This window comes from Paramormyrops kingsleyae, chromosome 21 (genome assembly GCF_048594095.1).
Source record: "Paramormyrops kingsleyae isolate MSU_618 chromosome 21, PKINGS_0.4, whole genome shotgun sequence".
Taxonomy (NCBI): domain Eukaryota; kingdom Metazoa; phylum Chordata; class Actinopteri; order Osteoglossiformes; family Mormyridae; genus Paramormyrops; species Paramormyrops kingsleyae.
In genome coordinates this window covers 19578169-19599422 of record NC_132817.1, presented here as the reverse complement: position 1 = coordinate 19599422, position 21254 = coordinate 19578169, and the positions used below count along the sequence as shown (strand labels likewise).

The window sequence follows — 21254 nt, the reverse complement described above, 5'->3', positions numbered from 1 at the left end:
TCCCCAGTGAAATATCTGGGCAGGGACAGAATAACATTATTCCTACTCTATAACATGGTAACAGCACCTAAGGGTATATAATTCGAAAGTATTACATATTGCGAGGGCACCAATTATTGCCTGTTCGCTTGCGAACTACGAAGGTGTGCTGTCGATCGTCGCTTTCGTTAAGGAAATTTGCAGGAAACCATGAACAAGTGATGAAGTTTATATAGTCTATCTTGTCTCGGTGCAAAAAATCTGAACATCGGAATAAGAGCTTCAGATCAAATCAATTCACTTTTTTAATAGTAACAAAATAATTGGGAGACTGTCGTTTTCAATTTCTGAAATGTTTGTTTTTTTGTATATTTCTAAATGGCAGTAATAAGATATAGTAATAGGTTCAGTACCATTACAGTGATAACATTCAATCGAGGGTTATAACTTAAATATCTGGCTCTTATTTCACATATATCCTTTCCTTTGGAGGGGGTGCGACATTCACACACTTACAAACGTGCTTCATTGGCCTTTGCCCCGCCTTTATCCTGCTCCCGGAACAGTGACCGCTTTGTGGTATGTTAAGACCCCCCCCCATACCTTTTTTAAAGCCTTAATCTGGGCGGCGACCTCACAGCTTACTGCAGTAAAAAGTCGAGTTCCCTGACCAAAGAGGCCAGATCAAACACAGGTCGCCCCGGCGGGGGACACAGGAGGGCGGCCCCACCTGGCGAGGAGCAGAACTACACAACAGTGCCGTCCCCCTCCTCAGGCCTGCTGTCACCTCCTCCTCCTCACGTCGTTCCAATACCGCTACTCACCACATATGGGCCGCTTACCAAATATAAATCGTTCGAGGGCAAACGCTTTGCAGAAATCCAGACGAATGGCGATCCCGCCCACGAACTGGCTCGGACTTTCGACGAGAAGCAGCGGTGGCATCCCCCCCCCCTCAACCGTACTCCCAGAAACCTCCGCTAATTACTTTCACATTAGAAAACCATCCAGGCAACTTTTCCTCTTGGTTCCGTTCCAGGACCACCTCCAAGGCTTCATAAGCACTGAACGTCACAGCTGCAATCTTCTCCTAATTATAAGACTCCATGACTGGTGTGTAATCTCTGCACACTAATTCCGCCAAACCGCTTACTTGTTTGCATAGTCGGCCCAAAACAATCACCCTATAAAAAGAAGCACTTCTATCCAGTGGGATAGTAAAACATCCGATATTTACTGATGAACGAGAGGAACGGCACAATTTTGCAGAACGAAGGGCAGCTAATTTACCCATGAGTCTGAACAAACTCCAGTCATCGCAAACCGCCTTTTCTCAGCAGCCCCAACGGCAAACGACTAAACACAACTAATCGGCCTCATTAGCCGCCCCCACATGCGCACGGAAAGTCCGACGACGTATTATTTGTGAGAGCTGTTACGAGAATGAGGTCATCTGAGAACGGCATAATGCAATTCATTAGGAAGCTGGACTGTGAGATATAGGGAAGGTTGTGGATCTTATTAAGGCGGGACAATTTAACAAATTTTGTGTTAAAAGATGGGAAATACTGGTCAAGCTCTCGAAACTTTACAGGATACTTTGTGTAAGTTAGAGAGCTTATGGCTCAGCTGGATTTTGTTCCGTTGGCCCGCCTGACACCCCGAAGGACGCTCATAAAATCACCCCGATCCACCCTCTAATCTCCATACCCAGTGAATCCAGTGGTATTCCAGAAATAATACACGTGCCCTTTTCCGTAACTCTGCTGCGAGGGTCCTGCAGCCATATTTGACATGTTAAGATCCTGACGCAAACCAAGTCCAGCTTATTGAAAACACGTATGATTCACATATTCTACTCCCTGCTTTTGGAAAAAAAATCAATCCGCCACTATTATTCAAATTCTGTTTTTTTCTGTGACTTAACTGGTGCAGTAGTTTAGGCTTTGTTCACCACTCAGACTCTTTACACCCATGTATGCTGTCTACAACCTATAAATCTATAAACCATCATCTTATTCACACTGTTATACACGAGGACTGAGGAACTTCTTTGTCTGCTATGTCCCTTGTTCCAGGAAGAAGGAACTGAAGAGCAAGTTTCTGAAACAGACTCAGTCCATGGGAAATGTGTTTGATGACATTTCTGTAGATTTAGAGTTTTGAAAATTTTAAGAAAGTTATTTGTTGGTTTACATGAGGACTGAGTGATTTTGGTTCACGGTACAGTAACATATGATGAGGGAAGCCTGACTTTCAGTCTTTGGTGGTTGTATCTCAAAAACAACGAAAAAAATCGGCTGAGTGAGTTTTGGAGATGTACTCTCTAATTTGCAGGTGATTATTTTGAAGCCGTGAGACCCAGGGACGCCACGAGGGAATACACATCAAGGCAGGCCTCCTGCAGAGCCGACCCTGTCCCGAGGTCCCTGAGGACGCTGCGCTCAGACGGTCGGGATGAGGCAGAAAAGCCACAATATTGTTCTTTGAGCCTCAGAGCTCACGTGGAAGACGCTGCTTTCCGGGCGCTGAGTGCTAACCCACTTCTACATCGTCTTCTCTTAACCGCGAACTCGCGTCCTATTTAGACAGTGGTGAGGACTTGACAGAAACTTTATTTTGCTTCTATAATTATAACCTCTCCCCTAACAGTAATAAACATCAACAGGCATTGAACCATATCAGCCTGAACATGTCCTCCCTCTCCTCTCCCTCCCTCTCCCAGAGGGGGCTGGGGGGTTCCATCTCTCTCGGTGAATGACACAGTGCAGATCTGGCTAAAATAATTACAACAAACAGGCCAAGGGGCAACAGGCAAGAATGAGGCAGGGAGACTACATACTACCAGGATGTAAACAAACGGTGACTGTATAGTTCTGTTATTGTAGATTTCATTTTTAAAAAGTATGCAGGAGTGTGGCTGGGAGTCAGATCAGGCCAGGTGGGTGTTATCAAGGAAAACATGCTTAATCTAAACAACTTCTGCACTTTATTCTCCCGGGATGTACAGGGGTGGGGCTACAGGGGCACTGGCCCCAGCTGAAAACTGATTGGTCCACGATTGCCCGCTCCCCTGTCACTCACCAATTCAAAATATTTCATAGGCTAATGATAAGGTTGGCCCCTGTGTACGAGTTAAAGCCCCTCTTATGTGCCCCCCCATACTAAAAAATCCTAGAATCGCCCCAACTGTGTTAGAATATGTAATTGTGAAGGGTTTAGAAAACTATCCAAACTTTATGATACCAATGGACACCCGCAACACTACCAACAGGGTGAAGCTGTTGTACTCACAGTCAAGCCAAAAAGTTTAAAGAGCTAATTAATAATAATAATAATAATAATAATAATTTACACTTTATTAATCCCCATGGGGAAATTCTTTACGCCCCCCAAAATCAAACCTCATTGGCTAAGCATAGAAAAAAAAAAATCTCCAAAATCTGACGAAGCTACATGCTATAGAGCTACTCAGGTGAAGCCTCTTGCTCAAGGGGTCAACAGAAGCCCACTGATGGGATTTGAACCAACAAGCATTCAGCCTGTTCGTCAAGGATGAAATTACTGGACTTTGTTAAAGGCAAAATTTGTATCTTACCTCGTAAAATTACACAAACGTAAACTCAGCATGCAGTAATAACAGGGTCACCGTGCATTTTTAACACTGAAACAAACCTGGGGGGCAAATTATTTACTAGGGAGAGGATCTGCTTAAAGAAACAGCTTCATTGGTGCTTTGTTACGTGGTTTATATGTTGGGATGCTAATCCTCAAAGCAGAATTCAATACCTGAACGAAAGCATGAACTCGGTTTAAAGCTTAGCTATTTAAATGTTAGATTTCCCTAAACCATCCATCTGTCTTCCAGATCCTTATCCTGAACGGGCTAATGTGGGGGTGGGGGATGGGGGCTGGAGCCTATCCCAGGCTGCACAGGGCCGGGACACACCCAGTTCATCACAGGGCACATATGCAGCTGTTAATCTATAAGCATTTCTTTGGACTGCATGAGAAAACCAGTGTACCCAGAAGAATCCCACTGTCCACATATCCCAAATGCACTATTTGAAAAACAATAAATCTGCAACAAAATAATTTGGCAATTGATGGAGTTGCGGGTTAATTTTGTGTCACATTACGGCATTCCAGTAATGATTAATACATGGTTACATAGCTAATGAGTAATTTATGGGTATAAATATACTGTACAAATAAGGTGAAGGACTAAGTGGGTGCAGTAAATTTTCTTTACAAAAGGAAATTGACCTATAATATTATCAATAGAAACAAAATGTTGGTTAAAATCCTGGGTCTGAATAAGCCTCTTAGGGTGAATTAATCTTCAAAGAATTCCAGGCCTTCAAACTATGAGAGGATTTAAGTTTCTATGGATGCTGTTAGCAATCACCAACCAATCAAGAACATGAAAGTAGAAGAGATTTTTGTGTGTTAAATAAACAAGGCAAAAGAGGTGGAGACTTACTAACTGGCTTAGAGTCAAAGTAAAGAAGATTAGCCACCAATCAAATACAGCCGCCGAAATAATGGAAATGTGTATCTTCTCTTTGCCTTATCACAACACGCGGAAAACTGGGCAGAATACATGAACAGCTGGAACCCCACAAGGAACAACAAAAAGTCCAGCACAGCTTCCAGGACAAGCAGGTCAGTGTAAGTTATGATTTAAGCATAATTCATGTCCGACTCTCTAGCGCTTAAGAACCAGCAGTTGCCAAAAACACACCAAGCCAGTGAATACTAGTTAATTAGTTCCCAGCCACCTGTAGATAGTTTCTGATTAATTTCACGTTGGCGCTTGTACGTGCTGTTGCCAAACAGCAGAAGTACCGCACCGGTGAATGTGATTCACTGGCGATGGTTGTTATGGGATGTGGGCCGCACTCGTAAACATGTATGCTGGTTAATGCATAGCGTAAGAGTGTGAAAACTATATGAGATGTTTACATACCATACATGTGATAAAGGCTGCAGTCGTTTCCAGCTTGTTTACCCAGCCTTTTAAGAGGGTACTTAAATAAGGGCTATGAAACGAGATTTGCTGACTTCCGTTACAGCACTCCAAGGAAGATGCATGCTATTGCATGTGTTACAAAGAAAATGCAATGCACTCCCTAATAATCGAGCATATAAAAGGCACAGCAACACATATACATTTATGCTGTGCTGTAAGGCTGATGGAAAGGGTTGTGGAAAACCACCAAGTAAAGGTATAACATCCATTATTTTCACTTAACCCTCAGCAACATAATTTGTCCGGTGAATTCCCAAATTAGTATAAAGGGTCATTAAGACAGGGCGCATTCACGACAGTGTGAAATAACCCAGTGACATCCATAAGCACTTATGGAACTACATCTTCCACTCAGAACAGCAAAAAGAATACATCTGATATAAAGTACAAGTGCCACCCTGCCAATCAAAACAAACCAAACTGCCCGTCTAAAGTACACAAAACAAAACCGAACGAACAAGGTAAACAGCGACACACGCTAGGCTGCTTCTCAAAAGGCCGATGCATCCGAAGAAACCAAAGGAAGATATCATCTCCCTAAACGGATTTCTTGGTTATCTTGTGTCTATAAATTTTTGGTCTGTCTGCTGGGTTTCTCACAGGCTTGAAAATACAGAAAAAATATACTGTTGGACAAACGTGACATCAGAATTCATCCATTCCAGGCTTTTAGAACAAATTCTTATACTGATTCAACAAAAGGAACTGTAAAAAAATTGCCCTGCTGGCTGAGACCCACTTTAAGCTAATTCTATACTAATTCTGATATGTGGGAGAGAGCTCTGTGGAGGTTAAGGTATTTACTGCCTTCAGGGGAGTGTGGCTTTTTTTACAAAGACATAATTGAGTCCCATGGAAGACCCTCAAGCAGACAGCCTTCCGCGGTCCTTAATGCAACGCAAACACGTTTCCAGGATTTACGACGACACATTTATTGCGGCATTTAAAAGTCATGTTTCATTGTAACTACTGTTTAGTTCAATGTAGCATGATTTCATAGTTTTAAGAAGTGAAAATGGTACCTTGTTTAAAGAAAGAACTGCATTCAGCTGCCAATCAGGCTACATAACGCAAAATAATATTAGATTATATGCTCTTCTAAACAATTTTGTCTCAAAAATTTACTTTAATTTACAAAATGTGTGCAGAAAAGGAAACACAAATGGGACTAAAAAGCTAAAAATGACTGTCCCTGCGACAAATGGGACAAGCAAGGCACACGCTCTTTTGCCTGTAACAGACCTCCGGAGTTTCCTGGGATTTCCAGTTGGCTGTAATTACAGGAAGACTCTCCATGCTGAGATTCAGCTCATGGGAAAACATTTCTCAGTCATTTAGCACAAAACATACAAAGAAGATACTGGCTACAGTCATGGTTACTCCACTTTCAAAGGACAAAAGCTTCTGCAAATGATAAATGTAGGTGCACAAGTTCATACTGCAAATTTTCTTTTCTCATTCGACGAGACGGTGAAGACCAAATATGTTCTCTGACATTTTTGGTGGGTCTGAAGCACTTCCAACTATTAAAACCAAAAAAAATTGCCTGTCACTGATATTCATTATGCACATAATTTGTACAACAGTGAAACGAATTGCTAATATTATGCAACATTTTGCAAAACTCTACCAAACTCAGTGACAAGTATTTACATATGTTACATTGGCTCCAGCTAACAGACATTAAAGACAAAATGAATACAAAATAAATTGCTGCAAACTTTAAGAGTGCAAGTTAATGTTTTATAAGTAAATGTGTATCATTTAAGACATTTAATATCATTTAAATCAATACAAACTATAAATTAATGCCTTCATGTGTCAAATATCCAACATCATAGATAATATTCTATTATATATGATATTTTGCTTCATTATATGACAATTCTCAGTTACTCTTGCCATTTTCATCGAATGAGCAGGATGTCAAAATTTAGATTCTGGATACCTAACGGGCTTTTGGACATCGACTCTCTAGAAATACCACAGGCTGTGGTTAAAGCGTCAACGCTCACATCAGTGAGAAACAAAATTCTATACAACAGCATAGACAGCATCCTAAAAGTTCAGAGGGCAAGTGAAAGATATGAGACGCCAGAAATCTAGGACGACTCAAGCAGGGGGGATATTCATTGCGTCAGATGCTTGCCTAATGGTAAAACAGCAAATAAATACTGTACAAATAAATTCATACGCGTGCCTGCGACATCAGATGTAGGAATATAACAGTTTCATAGTATTTTATTGTAGAGATTAGTCATGCTAATTTCTTTTGAGCCTATATGACGCGGAAATTAAACTTTTCTCTACAGTTTAAACGTGCTTAACCATTTAAAATACCATACAGCCCCCACCTGTAATCGATTCATTCTGCTTTCAATGACTGCCAAAGGAATTAGGGCTTGTAATTAGCTCACATGCTTTCAGGGACGCGTGGTAAGACAAAATCTCAGAATGTCACTGTTCATATCTCCAGCAATGGAACTTTTAAATGTTGCCAACAATATGAAGTACAACAGCACAGCACATTTCATGCAAAACTTAATTGTTAATTAATTTCGTGGAGACTGACCATGTGGGGGTTAAAAATTAAGTTAACATTGAACTGGCAACCAGTTAATTTGTATCCTATGGGAATGACAACCGGCTCGTATACCGCTTAGTGTTTAATCAGCCCATCCGTAACCGTCATTCAGCCGGCACACCTGCTTCACTTTTTCACTCTGCATCTCCCCGAATATGATATTATTTATTAAATACCCAATGGGACAGGTTTGTGACCTGTGTTTTGGATTTTAAACGTTGTTAACTATTAATTGTTACAAAAACGCCATTTACCAACATTCCATCTTATTTATCTATTTATTTTCTTTAACAAATAAATAAAACATTATATTTTGTTTATTGTTCATGAGATAACTTTCCAATATAAATAACGATCCATAATAACAGCAATTATTGTGAATCTGATATACTCGAATAACCAACTTAAAGAGAGCGACGAACGAAATGAAAATATCTAATACCTAATAGTACCTGCAATAAATACCTATAGATGTCACATTTTTTACACAATTTTTCTAATTGACAATATCAAATGAGTGCGGTTATCAGGACAAAGTAAGCGCTCACGGGTTGAAATGAGTATCAAATTAATAAATATACATATATATATATATATATATCTCACCAGTCGTACTGTGCATCCTACCAGCAAGCTGTAACATCACGATGCCACGAAAGAAGTTCAAGCTCCAATTAATTTTTGCCCCCATTTGTTGCATTCCTCTGAATATGAGTCGTCCGTCTATGTGGTAAGCAGGGACTTTATACTAATAGTACCAGATGGCTGCTTGCAGAGGCTATAAAATGAAGATACGCTCCCGCTGTCTGCACGCAGCTGAGTTGTCTGGCTGCGATGTCCGGGCTCTAGACTCGACTCGTTTACTGCATAAAGTTTGGTGCCGCTCAGGTCTTTGAAAACCAAAGTGTGAGCGCATATGTGTTTGATTAAAGCACCCGCGAGTCGCCACCTGGTGTTCGTCATTTAGCAATGAACCCACTCACTTCTGAAACGATTCAAAAGGATATTCGTAGTCAAGAGATGTATTCTAGTCATATATTTTTTTTTCCTACAAACTTTTAAACTGGAATATGCTCGCAAGAGCAGTTTTATTAAAATATGTTCGGCGCGGACCTGTACAGCATTAGCGATTATTGAAGGTGGATGGACGTACATATTTATTGCTATTATGTATAACTATATTCATTTTAGAGGACCAAATGACAAAATAGTAATACATTCACGGCACCAGAAATGATCACAAACGCCAATCTTCACCTATGCAGTTCTGCGCTTTTAGTCTAATTAATCGAATCGTTTAATGTCCCAAACCCCACCAAATGTTGCACACGTGGTCATAAAAAGAGGTAACAGAATAATAAGACTTTCATAATAATAATAAAAAGTAAGAGTAGAAAGGGAAAAAGCGACGATTTTCACGTTTTTATCAAACTTTGCAAATCTCTGGGTTGAGGAATAAGCCAAATATTTATCACGACATATTTCTTCATGAACCAGTCGCGTTGACCCCGTGGCCTGATTTTGTCCTGCAGCAAAGATATTTGTATTCATGTCTTTTGAAGTTGCAGTGACTCCAAAAAGTTCGGTTTTTCATCCCCAATATCACTCATGTCGATCTACTAAGCCTGGGCTTCCTAAAGTGAGCGCGAACACTTAATACATGCTTGCATGTCCTCGATTATAGAATCCAGAAGGTGAAGCAACGGCCATTGTTGACAGAGAGCCCTGGAGAATTTTAGAGAATACTCACAAATATGTTAGCAGTGGTATTATTGTTACTGTTAATAGTAGTAGCAGCTAGTAGAAGTTTGTCCATTGAGTCAGACATTTCTTGTTCTCGTGGATAAAACTAGTTAACCGATACCAGGATGGCCAACTGTGGTCAGCTGGCTGGAGTGAGATTTTCAATATCAGACTAGTCTGCACAGGTATGCACACGCATTTACATATATGTGACAGTTTTATTACCTGGTAAATAGTCTGTACCCCAACGCTTTTGATGTAGCTAATTTTCGGTGTATAATGGAATAATATAGATTTGCAGTAAGATTTCTTGGGTGAGCGTCAGAGTCTGAAAGCGTGACTGTCACGCCGGATTCTGACAGTTGGCCGCCTTGCGATACTTAAAGAGCTCCTAATGCGTTATGTGTGATGCGTGTCCATGTCCATGCATAAGATGCATATATTTGTAATTCTTCATTCCCTATAGCTACATACATTGACTGCCTTTTGAGGAGGTCGACCTGCAGCTGCCGCGGAACACGCAGGAATGCTAATCGCAAATTCTGTAATTCCAGGGGTAGATAAACACTGAATCGCACATCAGGGGGAGTAACTGGTCCTTTTCGTCTAGCGCAGAGAACTGGAGAACGACGATTGCCAGACAACTTTTTATTGAAATACCCGACTGCGGATGTTCTTCAGACTCTTATCGTACCGCTGCCTCGATAAGCGATCTCTACTGGCACAGCAATCCGCCAACATAATTCCTCCTACAAGCTGCGTGAGATTATCTTCTGTACAAAAAATGTCTGCAGACCGTCAATATTGGCTTGGTAACACAATTAATTAAAATACCTGAATTATATTTTGACTATGTGGATTTAGCTTGAGTTAAAAACTTGCGTTAGCAAGCACTGTGCATCTATTTCAAGGAGAGATTCAGACTGTGCATCAGTGCCTTCCTGCAGGAGTAACCAAATGCATACGTCATCAGCTGTAAAACTACTGATGTGCAAATCATGGAAGTCATTTCACTAAAAGATTCGTGCATAACATGGCTTTTCCCTACCAGATCATATGCAATACATGTTTGGCAGAAGGAAGAACCAAATATAGCTGAAATTACTGCATAAACCAGGGCCTCTTCTGTACCAGTTAGACATGAATATAATATAGCAGGTACTGATAGACCAAAAAAAGCATCATCTCTTTGACTGGAGAACGAGAAGTAGTCTGTTTCACTTTTGTTACTTTATGTCCTTGTTTCCCACCACTATCCACATTAAGGGTTAATGCAGGTCCCAGAGAAAGCTTGCAAGTTAGTTTAGCTCCTGGAAAAACAGAACAGGGACTAGAGATGACTGTAGCTTGTGTTATTTCCACTGGAATCTTCTCAGCCATATCTCACTAGCCTCAGTTATTGCAAAAGGACACAGGGGAGAATGTGTTGCATAGAGGTGAAGCTGTCCTATTCTCAAATGGCACAAGGATGGACAGAATGACTTAATGCAACACACAGGCTAAAGGAATCAATTCCTGAAATATTTCAGCTTGGGATCCAGATATAATCCATCACACACACACACACACACACACAAACACACACACTCGTCAGGTAAACATATCTTTATGGGGACCGCTCATTAATTTCTAAGGGAAAAATGCTAACGCTAACTATGACAACATTAACCCCTACCCAGCCCTAACCATAACCATAAGTAACCAAACAAAATGCGAAACATTTTTAGTCTTTTGATTGCATTCATAGATCTTTGTGGGCTCAGGGTGTACCCTGCCTCCCACTGGAAAGATGCTGGGATTTTAAAATAAAATTGATCATACTATTGGTCATTGTGCTATTCTATATAATGATGAGATATTAATCCCCTTGGGGAAATGATCTTTTCACCTACCCCTTCCGGCTTTCTTTGAGACACACACACAGGTGAGAGGAAGCCTGGGAATCACAGTGAGGGATCAGTCATTTATGGGCACCCATGGAGCTGGGGGTCAAGGGTCATGCCCACAGACCCACAGACGTGACTTTTCTGCTGAGGCCGGGCTTGGACAAGCAACCTTCTGATCGCGGGCACCTTCCGAGCAGAGCAACCTTCTGATCGCGGGCACCTTCCGACCAGAGCAACCTTCTAGTCAGAGGCTTAGCCCACTGAGCTGTGCACCACTGTCCAATCGGCCTTATTAGGAACTTCAGAGTTTGTCCCTCTCAGATATCAAAGAGCATGACGAGACAGTGTGTGATGATTTCTACGCACCATAAAGGTCCCATCTGGTAAGCTGTTTCTCGCTTGCTTTATTCTGAATGGGTGTTTATACTCTTACTACTCTGATTGCACACTCTCCCGTTTTCTGAGAGGAGTGGCTGAATGCATCCTCTCTGAATCAGTAACTGATAAGATTCCCAGTGTGTGATAGTGCCTTTATTCCAGGAAAGATGCATCAGAATCTGACAGCGTGAAGTCATCATGCTTTCGGTTTATTTTCCTGGGAGGTCGTTAAATGACTCCAGCATCCAGATCGCAGATAGGATACAATAATGCATTGCAAAGCATTTATTTGGTGTTTTGTTTTAACATGTTTGCATTTTTTTTTCTTTTTGTTCCACAGGGAGATTTCTGAAAGCTTTGGAAAAACAAAGAAGTGCATGAGATGGTTTGTGTGTGTGTGTGTGTGAGTGAGAGTGTGAGTGCAGGGGGATCACCTGGATCTGCTCCACCTTCACCCTAAAAAATGGAAAATTGGATGTTTTCCCAATTTCCCTGTATCATTCTGTCCTTCAGATATGCCAGCTCTCCCGCATCATCTATATGAACTTAAGATAACTTTTCTTAGCATCACCCTTCATATATACCGATAAAATTATGGATAGAGATGAATGGATTTTCACAGCATTTTCTTTGCATGACACTGAAGTCTTTATGCTGCATTCCATTTGAACTGGGAAGTCCAATTTCCAAGAATTTCCAAGTTTCTAGTAATCAGTTTCAACTGGAACACCCCCAGACGTCAGAATTCCAACTCGGAAAGTCTGAGGAACCTCTACAACCCCAACCTCAGAATTCAAGATGGCTGTGCCTTTCATCAACAGAAGTGAAAACAGTAGCTAAATACTGTTTATTAACACTTAGGTCTTATTTGTGGCTCCGAAAATCGGTCGTACACACAGTGGAGGGTATTCCACAAAGCAGAATTTCCCAGTTCGTTGAATAATTTAAGACAATCGTGAAAACTGTCCAATTAGAAGAGAGGTAAGTGGCATTCCTATTGGACAATCCTTACATTTGGCTTAACTTATCTGGCTAATGAAGAAATCCTGCTTTGTGAAATACCACCCGGTATTGCTAAATGGCTTTCTGAATCATTGTACTGGAATGTGGTTATCTCGAGAGTTCCCAGCTCCAGCATCCAACCTCTGAGGTAAATGGAACGCAGCATTAGTCTACTTGAGCTGAAAATTGATTAGAAATGAGATATGTAAAAAAAAATAAAAAATAAAAAGTTCAGAGTTAAATAACATAATTTAAGTAAGAAACACAACATTAAAAGTTAATAAAATTAGTTTTTTAACAATTACTGTACAGTACTGTACAGTCTGTCAGAGAGCTGCTTTCAGACTTTTCAATAATCTCCTTTCTAAGTTCAGTTGTGGTTCTTACAGATTTCCTTTTCGCCTTCTCTGCACTGGCTTTCTTTGGACCCGTGTTTATTAGCAAAAAAGCTTATAAAAGCCACAAAAAACTATAAAATGCGATCACAACACAGAGCAACGTGTGAACGACACGTAAGACTAATGCCAACTGAGCGTAAACATCTGTTTACAAAGGAAATCAAACGGTTTTTCGGGACGAACTCCAAATTTTCCGACATACTCTGACTCAAAATTTTCTCGTCATTTCGCGACGAAGGCCGAATATGACAAGCTCAGAAGCCAACGAGCTCCGGGGTTCTACCGTTTATTACTTTTACTCAAAGCTACTACTGTTTTTGTTCTTGTTTAATTTTTTATCTAATATTGTGCTGAGCTAAAGGTCATCATCAGCCCTTTGAACAGGAAACATTAATAAAAATAAATAAAAGCACGGAAAAAAAAAAGAAAAAAAAAGAAATGCGATATGTAGAGTTTGTTTGTGTTGCCTCACTGGGTCCTGCATCCCAAATTTGTCTCACTGATCACATAAGTTTTCTCTGAATGATTTCCCACTTAACAGCCAAAGACATGCAGTTTAGATCAACTGCTAGTTTGTGAGTTTTTGAGCCTCCTCCATCCAGGCTGTATCATGCTGTGCTCCTACATGCTTTCTGGGATAGCTTCCAGATTACGGCAGCCTTCACAGGATAAGCCACTGCTTGGCATTGAGTGAACTGAATATGTAGCTAGACCAAAATATTCTAATACACTGACACAGTACCATTCTATTACAATGTCACAGAGTCATTTTATTACACCGGCAGAGTATCGCTCTATTACACTGTCACAGTGTCACTCTACTACACTGTCAGAGAGTCACTCTATTATACTGGCACAGTATCACTGTATTACACTGACAGCATATCACTCTATTACACTGTCACAGAGTCACTCTATTATACTGGCAGAGTATCACTATATTACACTGGCAAAGTATCACTCTATTACACCGGCAGAGTACTACTCTATTACACTGTCACAGTACTACACTATTACACTGTCACAGTACCACTCTATTACACTGGCACAGTATCACTCTATTATTCTGTCACAGAGTCACTCTATTACACCGGCAGAGTACCACTCTATTACACCGGCAGAGTACCACTCTATTACACTGGCACAGTGTAATAGAGTGTAATAGAGTATCCAATAACAAGACCAGTGGGTGCATCAGGATGGCATCACTGGGACTTTTAATGAATACCAACTCAGGCCTCACCTGTGGGTCCTGGTACATCTTCTGGGGGTCCTTTTCATAGCTGTCTATGTAAAGCCTGATGGTTGCACCGGCACTGCCTGTCCCACTGAGGCCAAAAAATGATGCGTGAGCCGTCAGTGAAGATGATTCGAAGGCCCTGGAAAGGATGGCAGCATGTGTGATAGAGATGGTTCTTACACATAAATCTACAAGTCAAATCAAGTGATGAGACAATTATTAACAGGGTGCTGACTAAATTTCCTCATTGGCAGAGAGAAAACAAATTCTGCTGCATATTTTTCTATGTACTTTAGCAGCATAAGCTAATGCAAGACCCCGCGAGCACTGAAGTATAATCACCCTCTGCAGAGTTTGCACCAGAGAACACTGCTGACATTGGTCTCACCTGGTTTCTGGACACACTTCCATCCGCTGGGTCGCTGTACTCAGAATTGTCTGCTTTGTGTACCTGGTACATCTTTTCCCCCATTGAAAACTTCTGTCCAATGAAGGACTTATCAGACATTACTGCTTCCGGGTCGCCGATCATCTTATAGGCTGCCTCTGCATCTACTTCCTCATAGTCGTACCTATCAGAGGTACAGGGACATAACAATACAGTGTCTATCATGCACCTAACACTAAACCTAATTCAGTAATTAACACATTAGCATCTTCACTTATTTATTTATGCATCTGACTTGCCTAGTGCTTCTTCTCCACAGAGGGAAAGCTTGCCAGCATCCATCAAGTTTCCGAAGAACTTCCATCCCGTTGGGGTCTCATGTAGAGAGGATCTTGGTGGTTTTAGCTATACTAGGTGACACAAAGAATGGCAGCATTTGATTTGTCTGCACAAACAACACAACCAAAATGTGCTGGTTTGCCATCTTAGTCGTTGGTTATTTCTTTTGTCACCATCATGTGACTCAACATCCCTGATGCTGCTGAAATCTGGGACCAAATATGGACCTTCCTTGCAATGGTTGATACATTCATGATACATTCATGGCCGCAATGACGGCGATGGAGTCGGAGGGGCTGACAAAGAAGCTGCGCTTCCCGAGAATCATACTGCGATCCTGAGGAGACACACCAGACTGGTGGTTAACAGCCAGCACTTTACCTGCCTTGCTGATATCAAAGCCCAACTGGGTTGGTCCCAGTCGATCACGACAATGTGCCAGAGGGTCCCCCTCGAATGGTAAAATATATTGAGAATAACCTAGAATAGACCGTTGCCATTTTTTTTATCTTTGTAAAAGTATCTGTAAAATAGGTTGGAGACTACTGCTTTCTGTAAAAAAAATCATCTTCAATCAATTTCATTAGTTGACATTAATTCAAAAGGAGGACATTACCAAGTTTAATTTTTAGTCAAAAATGTGAGTTGGTGACCTCTTGAGGCCACATCGAGGAATAGCAAAGGCACTAATTACAGTACATACGCCGCCCCCGTCAAAGGCCGCTCCAAAATCATACTCCCCGCCCTTCATGGTCTCCACCAGGTCGGCCGCGTACGTCAGGTTGGGGTCGGGGTGGTGACCCCCGAAGTCCTCCTTGGGGACACAGTTGATGGCCGAGTTGGCAGGAGAGCCCAGATCGTCACATAGGGACCCACAACTGCAGCCGCACAGGTACGTGGCAACGTCACAATCAATTCTCTTTGTTTTTAGCCCCATATTTATTTTAAATATAGATACAACTTTTGATAGTTATATTCATACAGCCCAACACGACTGGTTAAACACTGGCACCACAATGGTTCAGTGGTTCTATGGCAATATTGTGACCTAATTTACATGTATGTACTATGCACGTATCTTGTAGCATAATATAAAATCAGTTTTTAAATAGCAAATAAAATACTGGGCTTTGAATCACTTAATGAAATTTGTTATGTTGTCATGCTTTAATAGCTTTATGCTGTTCTTCAATTTTTAATTACGAGTAATAATAATAATTTACCTAATACAAATTTTGTAATACTAATTTAGACAGTTGTTTATACATTTAGTAATATAAGAGACAATCACATATCAACATCTAGTTATTTTAATGGCAATGTTAATATCAACCCAATAGAAAAGCTAATATTTGCATTCACTGGAAACAAATTACAGTTGATAACAAGCTTAAAAAGGGGGGCACCTGGAAGAGCGGGGGCGCCTCCGAGAGCAGAGGGACGCAGCCAGCTTTTTAGTACCTGTGAATGGTTTGAACTTGTTTTCCAGATCAAAACTCTGTTTGCCGATAGTGGACAGGTCGACCCTGAGGTCAGGACAGATGGCATACTCCTCAAGAGTTTTACTGATCTGGAAGACGTTATCCGTCACGGCTTCAGGTGCTGGGCCTGCATTAAGTTCTAGAGTGGCGTGACTTGGCAAAGTCGGAAAATTCACATATTGTGATGCAGGGACACGGCGAAGCTCACAGACTCGCAGACAAGCAATAGTGTGTAGACAAAAAAGAAACAACAGTATGCAATAAGAACACATTCACATTCAGAATGTTAAAACCTGTATTTCACTTAACTGGTACCTTCAGACTAGAAAATTCTTAATAGGAATGTCTTAACCTTTGCTTAATGGTTTAAACATTCTTTTTAAAGATGCAAGAAGGCCAAAAGCTATGTGAGCCTCATTTTTTCTATTTCTGTATCTATTTCTATATCTATATAGCATAACTTTGGGTTGAGCACTTATTTGAGGGGGTCCAGGGGGTTAAATTGGCTGGTTTTGATTATTGGGGGGTTACAATCCCCCATCCCCCCAATAATTTACACCCATGTCTATATCTAGATATAAATATCTATGAACAAAGATATACCCAGATCTAATTACACATGACCCTTCTGCTGACCTCCATTTGAAATGTTGAACTTGATTCCAAAGTCTCCGCTGGGTCCAGCAGGGTTGTGGCTGGCAGTGAGGATGATGCCGCCAATGGCCTTGATCTTCCTGATGACACAGGACACGGCCGGCATGGACATGATGCCATTCTGTCCAATCACCAGGCGGCCAATCTGCATGTAAGCACAGGCGTAAAACACAAAGATGTCTCAATGGGGAGGACTGTGATCTACCTAAATAAGACTATCCTAATTTATAAAGACTGGATGAATGGCTTATCCGGTTATGAATTAGGTTGTAACACTTTGTAAATCATTAATAGGCTATTATAAACAAGCCATAACACTGTTCTTTTTATTAATAAACTAAATAACTGAATGCGCCGTAAACAGAAAACAAAATGAAGAATGAACTAACTCTCTCTCTCTCTCTCTCTCTCTCTCTCTATATATATATCCCTTTTAAAGAGAGTCTGTAGCTGTCTGAGAGTTCACTAGCTGCCTGTGGAGCAGAGTGGCGCAGCGGAAGCGTGCTGGGCCCATAACCCAGAGGTCGATGGATCGAAACCATCCTCTGCTAAAAGGAGGTGGCTATAGCTGTTTCTTTTTCCAGATTTAAGCATTTTATTTAAAGTGCTGCTCAGAAAAATGTCCATGTTCCCCGTCCTCCAGTCTCTTGTCCTATAGCCTTTTTGTCTTTATCCAGCTAGTTCAGTTGACAGATCATGTCACTTAATCTCATGATTTGAGGGTTCGAGCCCCACAGTATACAACAGCTTTAGGGGCGGAGTGGCTCAGTGAATTACGATGTGACACTTGTGATCGGCCTGTGGGTTCAAATCCCAGGGTCATCAAAATGGTTCCCCTGTTGATCCATGACCAGAGATGTGATGAATCACACCCCCCCCCAACCAACTCCTGGTTGTTCCAGTTATTGTCTGGCCCTGTTTTCTCAAATAAACAAAATGTCTGCTAAATCATGTCAAAATGTAAAAACATAATCAGGTGACACTTGTGATCACGTGCTCTAGTTGTCATTGGTACAATAGTTGAACAGACATGGTATTCAATACATGCATGGACAAACAGTGTCTGTGCAGCATTTCTTCATCAGCCGATCTGTAACGCCGATTGTCAGCGCTTCCCTGTTGACATGGTAACAGAATGAAGGAAGAGACGACAAACCTAAATGTTCATATATAGTAATAGTTGCCATCATTTAAAGGTCTTTAAGGATTATTTACAGTGAGCAGAATGTGTATACTCACCTCGCTGTTGAATAGTAACATTACTGGATACAACAAAACATCCAATTTAGGCAACTATCATAGCGCGGGGAGTGTAAACCACACAAAGCTTGTCAGTTAAAGGATATTAAAGCATTAGGAGAATTTGCCTGCGAAAATGCATTTAGCTTAGTGGTTAAAAACCATAATCTGATGCTGCCTGTTAAAGTCTGAGGAGGAGTCCTGTTGTACTTGTCTTGGGCAAGGTCCTTATCTAAGTATATATCAAAAGTTGTTTTTGACGAAAGTGTCAGTTAAGCAACAAAATTTAAGCTTAAATTCTGTATACATTGGTTCTATTTGTACTTGAGAAAGGGAAAATGTCATTGTAATCAATTCAGGAATGTGGTTGATGTAATGTATTCATGTGGTTCTTTGGTAAAGTTAGTTAAAGCCAGTGAGCATTCATATAAGGGTTAAAGAGTCACAATGACAATACTGACCCCATTCGCAGCTGCCATTTGCACAATAACCTCTATGGCTGATTTATTAAGATAGCGGCCATCTCGTCCTATCACCAAAGTTGACGTCTGGCGGTCTCTCAGGTCAATGGAGGAGAAAATACTCTGGATGAAATACTGAAGGTAGTCCTGCTTAGTCTCAAAGACGTGAGTCTTCTTCCGTAGCCCACTGGTCCCGGGTTTTTGGTCGGCGCATGGAACGGTTGGCAGAGTCAGAACCTGCAGCGGGCTGACGTCCATCGTGAGTAGGTGAGAAAAATCAGAAACACGAGCAAAAGGGCAAAGCGGTTACCAGAGACCTTGGACAATGGTGGCAGAACACGGAGAGGGAGGTCTAATGCTCGGTGAGTTCAAGCGAAGGAGCTGGTCATCCAATAATAGCTCCCCGGTCTTTGCATAGAGGTAGCTTGAAACTGAAGAAGCTTCTTTGCACTTGTCCCGAGAGATCAATGCCAGAGCTGTCAGCAAAAGCCACTGAGGCTGAAGCAGGTTGTTTCTACAACCAGTTGCAGAGAAACTCCAGACCCTTATAATAGTAGACCCCCCCTCCCGTCTAATTTGATGCATGCCACAGGTAGGGTATGTCCCCATCTAAGGAACAGCTCAACATGACTGCCACCTTTACTACCCTTCAGCATTAAATTATTTACCACAGCGGAAGAGTCGGGGAAAGGGGATACTGCAGGGCTGATTTAAACAGTGTGGGACAACATTTAAAGGCCAGTGCTTTGATTTATAGTGGGGGGAGGAGAGATGAGGCTGAGAACATTCATTACACTTATGGGGCAAACAGAAAAGTAGAGACTCTTCCTCTGGGACAGGAAGTTCAGTTTTATAGGCAAAACACACCAAAAATAAATAGATGAGATTTTTATATTATATATACACACATGTAAATACACACAAACAATATGTATATATGCATACACACACTGTATATTTATACACAATATATGAAAAAGAGCAGATAAAGAGGAATCTTTAATTGTTTTGTATCCAGACTGTTAGCAGATGTAACATTATAAATATTCACATCAATACTAATGCCATCCATCCATCCATCCATCCATCCATCTGGCCTTTCCATACATATTTGTTCTATGCAGGGTCACAGATCTGGAAGATATGGGCACAAGGCAGGGAACACCCCAGGTTGGGGTGCCAGCTCGTCGTAGATCAATACTAATGTTATTCACTAAATAGATTATGATATAATGTGATTGAAGTGAAATATTTCTCTTTCAAATGTGAGCCAGAATACATAAGTCTCAAGTACATAAAATTACGCTTGGATTTCAGAAATCAGGTAAATATACTGCAGAGTTTTCATTTTTGTATGTTTGAAGCCCAGTGTAACTGGTAGGACTTTGACAGGGAGGGTTCAGAGTAATGCAAGGTCGGAACCAGCATCCCACCAGCACTGGTCATTCTCCCCTCCTGTGCAGGTCACCCACCTCAGCCTGCTAGCTCAGCATCTGACAGACAGCCCTCCATTCCTGTACCACGTCCTCGAGTTCCTCTGCCACGCTCAACTGTTCCCACACCACGTTCTCTGGTTTCAGCGCCACAATCCATCAGATCTGAATGTGATGGATGACCTGACAGAGAGGGTGAAGAGATCGCATTTACATACACAGTCCGCAGGGCAAAACCACGACAACCATCCTATGGGCAGAATGCCACATCCCAACATGCAGACGATCCTCTCCGTCGGTCACACAGCCTAGTGTGAGGTATGCTCCTGAGAGACCCCCTCTTACAGCCACAGTCTCCATCTGCTGGTCCCAAATATCACTACCTCCTTACCGAGGCATTGGTGATCGCAGATTCATACTACAACTCCCAGTACCTGTACATTGACAGTGATCTGGTTAACTGATCTTACAGGCTAACTTCTGAAGGCACTCCACAGATTCGCTTCACGTAAAATGACCAAGATAGGGAAATAGTTTCTCCAATGATATCTTGTAATCCTATCAGAAACACCAAATCATGAACATCACCTTGGGGAGGGGGGTGGTCTAGAAAGCAGGTTTGGGTTTAAACTTTAAATAAAGTGTAAAAATAATTCTTGGTTCCAGATCACCTGAATATGATTTCAGTGAATTAGGTTTGGACAAGTCTGATTATATTAATCCTAACTAACAATCTTACGGAACAACAAATCCCCTGGCTGGGTTAACTGTTTCCAGAGTTGTACTGATTTTGTTTCTCTCTCTTCAGAAGGTTAGCCTCAGAGAAAGAGGGATTCAGAGCACCAGAACATTTACAGAAAAGAGAAAAAACACGCTAAAAACTGCTTCGCCTTCATTTGTAACTTTTCTCTCACAAAGCTTTTCTCAGTTAGTGCTAGGCTGGTGGGGAAATAAGGCACAGGTGCAACAATTCAGTCACAGGTGGAATGTAGCAACAATCCAAAGTAACCCAAAGCA

At 41.4% G+C, this 21254-nt stretch overlaps 2 protein-coding genes across 5 annotated transcripts in view; both read right to left on the bottom strand.

The window, feature by feature from the left end:
- Nucleotides 1–15042, bottom strand: part of LOC111841057 (inactive tyrosine-protein kinase transmembrane receptor ROR1-like) — a 71716-nt gene extending 56674 nt beyond the window's left edge. For 2 of the 4 annotated variants that reach the window (XM_023806543.2, XM_072704204.1), the window contains exons 1-3: nucleotides 14930–15042; nucleotides 14631–14814; nucleotides 14246–14381 (exon numbers count right to left, since the gene is read on the bottom strand). Coding sequence is in view for 1 of the 4 variants with exons in the window: in XM_023806541.2 (XP_023662309.1) it covers nucleotides 8202–8295 (94 nt within the window). In the remaining 3 variants the exon portion in view is untranslated. Of the gene's footprint in view, nucleotides 1–8201; nucleotides 8505–9345; nucleotides 9503–14245; nucleotides 14382–14630; nucleotides 14815–14929 lie in introns of those variants that run through there. The other 2 variants (XM_023806544.2, XM_023806541.2) reach the window with 2 other exon arrangements.
- A 29-nt stretch (nucleotides 15043–15071) lies between these two features.
- Nucleotides 15072–19698, bottom strand: LOC111841059 (phosphoglucomutase-1-like). Its single transcript, XM_072704206.1, has 5 exons — nucleotides 18805–19698; nucleotides 17087–17249; nucleotides 16376–16577; nucleotides 15673–15847; nucleotides 15072–15306 (listed from the first exon to the last, which is right to left on the bottom strand). The coding sequence occupies exons 1-5, from the start codon at nucleotides 19060–19062 to the stop codon at nucleotides 15220–15222; spliced, it is 885 nt and encodes a 294-aa protein (XP_072560307.1). The 5' UTR covers nucleotides 19063–19698; the 3' UTR covers nucleotides 15072–15219.
- Nucleotides 19699–21254: the final 1556 nt, after the last annotated feature.

Bases quoted from the DNA above. Each gene is read 5' to 3' on its own strand.
- LOC111841059 (XM_072704206.1), bottom strand. From the start codon at position 19,062: ATGGACGTCAGCCCGCTGCAGGTTCTGACTCTGCCAACCGTTCCATGC. The intron at 16,578-17,086 runs GTCAGCAGAAGG...AACTTAATGCAG, and splicing joins GTTCAACATTTCAAATGGAG to GCCCAGCACCTGAAGCCGTG. The intron at 15,307-15,672 runs GTATGTACTGTA...GTGTCTCCTCAG, and splicing joins CGGCCTTTGACGGGGGCGGC to GATCGCAGTATGATTCTCGG.